Genomic DNA, 8,624 nt, shown 5'->3' with positions numbered 1-8,624 from the left:
CCTATTGAGGCATAAAATAGTCTCACTAGCAGGCATGTAAAAAGAAGAACTAGCTACAATCAAATATTCAGTGATCACCATAGAGTTTATAACATACTCTGTGATGATATTACAAATCAGAATACTAACATAATGGTAGAATAAAATGATGAAGGAATTAAAATATTGTCCCTTCTTGTCCAAACTTGTAATTTCTTCAATTTGTAATTCTTTTTCATCACACTCCCAATTCTTCAAGAAGTATTCAAAATTCATGATTTATTTTTAGAACGATTGGACCTTGTTGATGTAGTTGGGGAGACCTGCTTTTGTTTGGAATTTCTCATTGGAGGTCGCCTAACATTTAAAAAATCACTAACCTTGTCGTCCCAACTATTTTTTCTTGTATGAGTCTTTTTACCTTTGTCGCTATGCCTTGGTGATAGATCCCCTTTTCTTGATGCATGTGCACGACATTCTTGTAACATTGCTTCTTCTTCTCCTTGTTCAAAAAATTCACTCCCCAAATTAACAGGTTGTGGAGAACTTTGAACGATATCGAGTGTCACTAAGGCATCTCCTCTTTGTGTCGTTCACGATTGTCTTACTTTGTTGTTGTCCTATGTTTTGCATTTTTTTCCTGCTCTTACTTACAGGACCAGTGCTAAGCGTATCAGGATTTAAGGATTTTAGAGGAGTAGAGCTTACCATTGCATCCAAAAGTTTCCTCTCCTCCAATGAAATGAGTGGCTCAGTTGTTTCAATTTGATTCTGCCCAGATTTTGGCACTACTGTTGCTTTTCGATCACCAGCAGAATATTCACCTGAGCATTGTTGTTGTTGCACATTATCTCATGTTGCCTTTTGACCCAAGTTTGTTGCTTCTGCATTTGCAGAAATTCTTGGAACAAAAACTGGAGCATTATGGTTCAACTTGCTGTTGGGACTTGCTGCAGGTGCCGCAAGTGCATGACAATTCAAATTGTTCTTGGGTGCTGAAGATTTCCCCTGAAACTTTGGCTTGACTGGAGCATTAATGTCCACTCATGCACTATCCTGATCATCCTCTTGGTCATCTTCTTCAGATGAAAAACCAGCATTTCCGTCACCCCAGCCCTCCTCATTATCATACTCTCGTTGGTCGTTCCACAGTTTCGAGTTAATAACCATCTCTCTCACCTTTGCTTGAATTATTTTTTTGTTATTGCCAGTGGAGATTGATGGTTTCCCAGATTCACCCCATGCTCACCAAAAGATTGAAAGGGAATATCATACATCGATGTGTTCAAGGTGACCAACGGTTGCTTGAACATAGAGTTTACATTCAAACTCATTTCAATCTGTGATTCTTTGATAATTTTCTCCACTTGAGGATTGGAAAAATGCAGCGTAGGAGTGCTGGTTCTGCCTTCCTTGTTACTGCTTGCAACTGGGACTATTTGCTGACTAAAATGACTATCTTTTGAGTCATTCATTGTAGCACCATCTGTTGAAGTTAGTTTCCCATCATCCACAACTGCCAGAACTTCAAAGTTATTTGAGTTAGAGACACAGTTCGAAGCATTTTGTTGATCGCCTGCAGATTTTTGCCTGGGCGATACAACCTTCTTAGCAGGTGATTTTCTAGCAGAAACTATGTTCCATTTTTCACCTTTTTCGTTTCTCTCATCACACTGATCAACCATCTCTTCATTACCAGCTTTAACTTTCAACTGCACATCCTTTTGCCCAGTCCATTTAAGGCCTAAGGTCTGGACTTCAGCATCTCTAAGCCCATCTATTTGTGCAGATGCACCAACTCGATCACCAACAGCCTTTTGGCATGTATCATTTGGCAAGACAGTTGCAGAGTTAGAAGCCTGTATAATTGGGTCACCACATGCTTTAAATTGCACAGACTCACCATCTCGATCAACATCTTCAACCTCAACCCCTTCAGCACTCTTTGAAATTCCAGTAAAAACCTGATTGCCTCCTTTATTTTGCACACCATGTTGGTCTATACCATGTGTAGCTTAAAGTCGAACCTCCTATCTTTGAACACCTTCAGTTGATTTCCCATGCAAGCCAGCTGAATTCACATCATCATTAGTAGTTTGCACAATTGCAACACAATTAGCAATTTTATCATTATTAGCCTGCACAACATTTTGCACATCCTCTGAAATTCTCTGTGTTTCAACTGGTATTTTATCACTTCCACTTACAATATTTTGCACACCTGGTGCCACAGTCACAACTTGCATTCTTCTTTTTTCATCAAGCAATTGCCTCAAATCCCCTTGAAATTTCTCAACTGATTGACCTTCATTATCCATTATCTCATCTTCACTTTGCACGACAACAACTCCTTCACCTGCCCTGCTTCCTACTGCCATTTCATTCAAACGTCGACATATTTTTTCATCATGTCCTTGATGTTTACAATGGTTTCAATATAAGGGCAAATTATCATAAACAAACTCTTGAAAAACTTCAACCATTCTGCTCGTTTGTTTGTCCAGAAATTGCAACTTTATTTTATCAGGAAGTTTATCCATTAAATCAAGGATAACCTTTACCCTTGCAGTACTAGGACGCGACTTGGTCTGAGTTGCTTTGTCGATGGCTATTGGTTTGCCAACAGCTGAAGCGATAGACAACAAAACCTTCATTGCAAACAACTCAGTTGGCAAATTAGGCAAGGAAATCCAAACCACTGCCTTTGTTGTTTCTTTATTTGTTTTGAATCCAATAGACCATGGGAATGTCCTGATTTGGTGCTCCCTACAATTGTATTTAAAATAGTTAACTGACCTTGCAAGTGAATTGACGAAGTCGTCATGTTGATCGACCCTAATGAGCAACTGTCTAGGTGCAAGTTACCCGATTAAAGCATGTCCCTTGATGCCGAAAATTTTCGGTAGTAAACTCCTCAATGCGGTTAAATCTGGAGCATTCGACGAAAGTTTCACTACAATACCTTGATGCAAACCTTCCTCCTTTGCAAATTTCATCCTTTCTTCCACTGAAAATTGAATTGTTGGAACTCCATGAATTACTTCAATATGTTTTAAGTTTTTTAGATTCGATGTTGCTGCTAATTTTGGTTGAGACAACTGGGCAGCGTAAGATGTGCTATCATTTTGAAAATTCTTTACAGGGACTGGAGGTTGCTCTCCCACAGCTTGGAGATAGGGAGAGACGACAGCTTACATGGCTTCTATCACATAATTGACGCGAAGAACATCAAATGAAGAAAAAATTCAGAAAAAATTCTGGATGCTACAGTAAACTCGAGACCAAAATTAAGATTTGTAAAAATTGGTTATGGATTTGAGGATGAAACCAAATGGGGATTGTTCTCTAATAGAAGGGGGTTCTTTTGAGACCAATCTTATGATCTTACCTTGCCGGACGCCGGAGTTATGGGTCGTGAATAGTGGCGGCGTCACTATTCACAGAAATCCTAGAGAGAGGTTTTAGATTTTAACTATTTTTTGGAAGATTTTTAAAACAAAATCTTCCATAACTTACTATAATTAACTTTTTTTCCGGTAATTATCAAGTTTTATTACCATAGAAAGAAGAATTTACAAGTATATCAAAAAAACCCTAGAGTTGACATAGATCCCAACTCTAGCACTATCAACTATCACTAACTGTATCTACTTCATCTTCAGCCTACTTCCCTACCCATATTACAGACTCGGATAGAAGTTTAACTTATGTAGGTGAATTCCCAGCTTTGACTTAATTCTACCTCTACAATGGACTTCTTGCAAAATTGTTCTTGCTATTTCTTCTGGTGTCCTCTTCTTTTGTTGGAATACTCTGTAATTCCTCTCTTGCCAAAGTTGATAAGTTGTACAAGCCAAGCTCATTCTGTAGATTTCTGCTAACGCGTTCTTTCCATTAGCTTGCACGCTAGCCCAATTAATCTCTTCCCTTCATTCCATAGGATTTCTGTTGATGCGCCAAGCCACTTCATGATATATAGCCATACCTTTGCAGATGATCTACACTTGAAGAATAAATGTTGGTGGGTCTCATGTTCTTCTTCACATAGTGCACACGTAGGAACAGTCCCCATACCCCATTTTATCATCCTATCCTTGCCTCCTTGGTATATAATCTCTCTTGAATAGCCAAGTACGGTATGAACACCTACTTTGAGCTTGCTTGGTTGTTATATGTCAGCTTTTTCCTTCTTATAGTGATGATTTTTTGAATAGTCCACGAGGCATTCTTTGCATCCATATCAATTATGTCCCTGCTTTTTATATAATAAGTGTGTAACAACTGAATCCACAACTGGTCTTTTTTTAGACAAGTTCCAGTAGTGTTTTAGAATTGCAGTGATATTTATTCCCCAGTTGTCTTAGGTAAACACAATTGGTTCCAAGACACCAATGCCTTCTTTTTTACTGCTGTAACTATTTTAATAAGGTGAGGATGCATATTACTTAATCTTGGTTAAGTGCTAGAGGTATATATACAAACACATGATATGTATTTATTAGTTTGATATAAACCCTAGATGTGATTTAAATTCTATTAGTTAAGATGCTTGTTAATTTCAATTTAGACCTTAAATTGTAAATGAAAAATGTCACTCATTCAAACATGTACTTAGGAAATGAAGAGGAGGTGTAATGAAGAGCCAGATCCTAAAATACACCTCATGAATGTTAAAGATCATTTGTAAGGGGATCAGAAATAGCTTGATTTATAAGTGCTAATTGAAAATTAGTCATAATTTTAAAAGTAATTGAAATCTAGCCACTTTTCATGTGAAAATAAAACATGAACAAAATATTCTTAAAAATTCGAAAAATTTTAACATAATGTGCTGAAGTTCGAATTGTTTACATATGAGATTCCAGCATAATGTGCTGGAGTTCCAACATAATATGCTAGAAGTTTATAGGCGTGCAGGAGCTGCATAATCCAGCATATTATGCTGGAACTTTCCGTGTTTCGCTAGGGTACTCTCGTCCAGATTTTATCTCCACCTTAAATAGTGGCTATTTTTCAACAAACACTAGATATTTTTCAATAACCACTCGTAAAAATGGTTATATCATGCCATTTTGTCGTATTAATAGGTACGTAGTTCTTGTGTTGGCCATAAGTTGCAAGGACAGCCCACTTAGAATAATAATCAAGAAATACAATCTCATGAATTCATATTCCAAGACTACTTCATACATTGTAAAATAATCTAATGCCTCTAATCTAATTCAATTCCCACAAAATTTAAATAAAGTTCAAAAATCTATAAGAAAAAAAGTTAAAAAGAAATTGAACTTGAAGGACTAGAACTTGATGATGTAGGAACCCAAATGGAAGCAGTTGTCAAAGGCCTTGATTTCCAACACAAGGCCAATTTGCAATGCTCATTTTGCACCCAATACCCTCCACTAAACAAACTTACCAAATGTTTAGCTTGTCTCACATTACTTGAACTCATTGGAATTTGCCTAAAACCTTTTAAAGAGTAAAGCCCTTCACTCCATTTTTCCCTTTCTGATTTCTCACTAGGGAATTGTCTTACACAATCTAAGATTCTAACTCCCAAAAACTCTTTCTCAATAACCCTTAATGCTAATTTATATCCTCCACCAAAACCTCCAAGAATTGAATCAGATATTGTAGTGTAATGATGTAAAGCCTCACAAAAGAACTCAACAAATGACATGGTTGGAATTTTAGTTAAATTAAAGAGCTCTTCTTCTACTAAGACCACAACTTTAGGAGATAATCTTCTTAATCCATTGAAGAAAATCTTGACTAATGAACTTCCCCTTTGTGGTATGTGAAGTTGGTGGATCATAACATTAGCTATTAAGTTGTTATGACTCTCTACCCCTTGAATATTTTCTAAGTCCTCATCTTTAGTCAAGAAAACTTGATCAAACATGAAAGGAAGATTGATAGAATCAGCAAATTCTTGAAGTCTTTTCCCTGTTTTTTGTACAAGGAATGAGTTGTTCTTGTCAACAACAACTGCAGTGATCCTTAGGGAGGAATTTATATTCCCTCTTTCAACCAAATCAACCATCAATGGAGGCCATTGAATGCCTTCCAAAATGTCAAAATCCAATATATGAACTTGTTGGCTCCCTTTTGTGGCTTCAAGAATAGCTTGATTCGCGGTGAAATGAGCAAATTTCACATAAGGTGAGATTTCTTGAAGCATTTGGAACGCGGTTATAGAAGAGGATGACTCGGGTTGAAATTGATTTTGGTTCAACAATTCATGTGATGAAGTACTCAAGCTCTTGTAAAGCAAGCCTTGTGTAAAATACAAAGCCAATCTATCAATAGGGGAATTTTCTCTATTTTCTTGATCAGAAAGGATTGTATTTAGCCTCAAGACAACTACAGAAGCAAGATCAAGATTTCCAGCTTCAATAGCTTCAGCTCCCATTAAAAGAAGATCAGTGATACTTGTTTCTTCCATGAGCTGATCTTGAAGAAGTTTGAGTTCGGGACTATAGACACGTAATTTTTTACCCTCTTTCAAGAAGCCTGTATCTTCTTGGACTAGTACTTGGCTTGAAAATAATGGAAATTTTTGGGAGTTTTGGACAGGAAAGTCGACATCTCGATCGATGAAATCGAAGTCATTTTGGAAATAGTCTTGTATGTCAACATCGTTAACAACAGTCACAAAATCTTGGATTGAACAATGAGGGTTAATACTAGAATTTTTCAAAGAAAATGTGGTTTCTAAGTTGCTATATTCAAGAAATGGATTCATGTAAGTTGGCTGAAAATTTTCATACTCCATTTTTTAGAGGGAATATAATTGGGGATTTTGTCTAAAGTTTTAAGACAATTTTGTTGCTTGTTACTACTTCTCCAAGTATCAAGGAAGGGAGTTGGATTTATATATACACACGACGGAAAAGGGGTTTCAAACTTCAAAGTAGTAGTAGTGGTGGATGCAACTTGTCTTAGTAAACACTTTTAAAACAATAATAAAAAATGATTACTCAATGCCAAGAAATGAGGAAAATTTTATTTTGTGTCTCGTACAACTGACACTAGTTGTATGAGGCAACCTTTTTATCTCACAGTTTTGTGGACCCAGATTTCTGTGGACCCAAAAGTGTAAGATTAGGGTCCACAAATTTGTGAGACAAAAAGGAGTCTCATACAACTAGTGTAAGTTGTATGAGACACAAAATAAAACTTCTCCTAGAACGAAGAGGAATCTTTTGCCTAATGTGACATGTTATTTTCAATTTTTTTTCCGTTTTCTATTTTGGTTTTGAAAATTCTTAATTACAAAAAGAATGACATCACTTATAAGAATATAGAGGAGTGAGAAAAAGCTTTGAATAATCGAAGATTAAGATGTTCATGGCTTAAATTGAATGGAGTTTTCTCCCCCTACCCCCTAAGCTCGAACAGCAGACAACACCTTTTTTTTCAAGTGTTTGAAGATCTTACATTTACTGTAGAAGTACATTTTAGGACATTTTATGGTGCAAATCAGTAGTTGTCCTAAATATATTCATAGGATTAACCAAACTCAATATATACAAGAGATATGTGGATTCAAGATCCGAACTTTATAAATTCAGAGCAATACTAAACTCACTTAGTAATTAAGTTACTGAGCTCGAAATTTAATATTTCTATATATCTAGTAAATTTTTTAACACATATATAAGAACCAGATTGTTGGGTTCGACTGAACCCATGTAGGTTATACTGAACCTCCGCCCCTTATAAGACATCACCTGTGCAATTAGAAACTGAGATAAGAAAATTACAATATCCATATAAGCTTGCTCCAAGGAAGAAGAATTCCTTAGGGATACTTCTTTTGTGGTTTTTATGGCAATTGCAATAAATAAATTAAAAAAAAGGCAGTCTGGTGCACTAAGCTCTCGCTAGTGCAGAGTTCGGGGAAAGGCCGAATCATAAGGATCTATTATACGTAACATTATCTTGCATTTCTGCAAGAGGCTATTTCCATGGCTCGAATTCTTGATCTCCTGATCACATGACGGCAACTTTATCAGTTACGCCAAGATTCTCTTCCGGTCAGAAAAACAAAATAAAAACAATAAATTGGAGGAGGAAGAGAGATTCCTTTTCTCTTTGGGTTCGAGTATATCTGACAAAACTAAAGCCAGCTAAGATATATTCTTAAGTTCCCTCGTGTCTCAAGCACCAATGAAAAGAAGTTTGTTATCACTTTTTAAGTATTCCATACCTAAAACATGAAAATGGAAGAGTAATTAATGCGGAGTTGAAAAGAAAAGGACATAACTAGAATTTTACTGGATGGTCAAAACAAGTGACATCAATAGGTTATTAAATTAACAATTTAAGTTGTTAAGACTTTTACTTGTGCGCCAATGGGAAATGTTGATTCTTGTCCACTTAGCTGCTCATTGTTTCATCCATGCCAAGCCAATAACAGTAACTAGCTATGTGTTAAAACCATCACATCTTCCAAATTTTCCTCTCTAATTTTCTCCATCGGTCAAACATTTATTTTGTTACTCTATTCATTTACTCCCTCCATTTCATATTACATGAGATAGTTTGACTGCACGAAGTTTAATGAAAAAGAAGAAGACTTTTGATATTTGTGATCTTAAAAGCTTAAAGAGTAAAAAGTTTGTGGGGTCATGACATTTGTG

At 36.2% G+C, this 8,624-nt stretch overlaps 1 protein-coding gene across 1 annotated transcript; it reads right to left on the bottom strand.

Annotated features, from left to right (window-relative positions):
- Window positions 1–5,251: 5,251 nt before the first annotated feature.
- LOC104213464 (protein NODULATION SIGNALING PATHWAY 2-like) lies at window positions 5,252–6,754 on the bottom strand. Its single transcript, XM_009762967.2, has one exon. It carries the CDS (start codon window positions 6,752–6,754, stop codon window positions 5,252–5,254), a length of 1,503 nt encoding a protein of 500 aa, XP_009761269.1.
- Window positions 6,755–8,624: the final 1,870 nt, after the last annotated feature.

Source organism: Nicotiana sylvestris, chromosome 5 (assembly GCF_000393655.2).
Source record: "Nicotiana sylvestris chromosome 5, ASM39365v2, whole genome shotgun sequence".
NCBI lineage: Eukaryota > Viridiplantae > Streptophyta > Magnoliopsida > Solanales > Solanaceae > Nicotiana > Nicotiana sylvestris.
The sequence above is the reverse complement of the archived record's forward strand: the minus strand, read 5'-3'. Positions and strand labels throughout refer to the sequence as shown.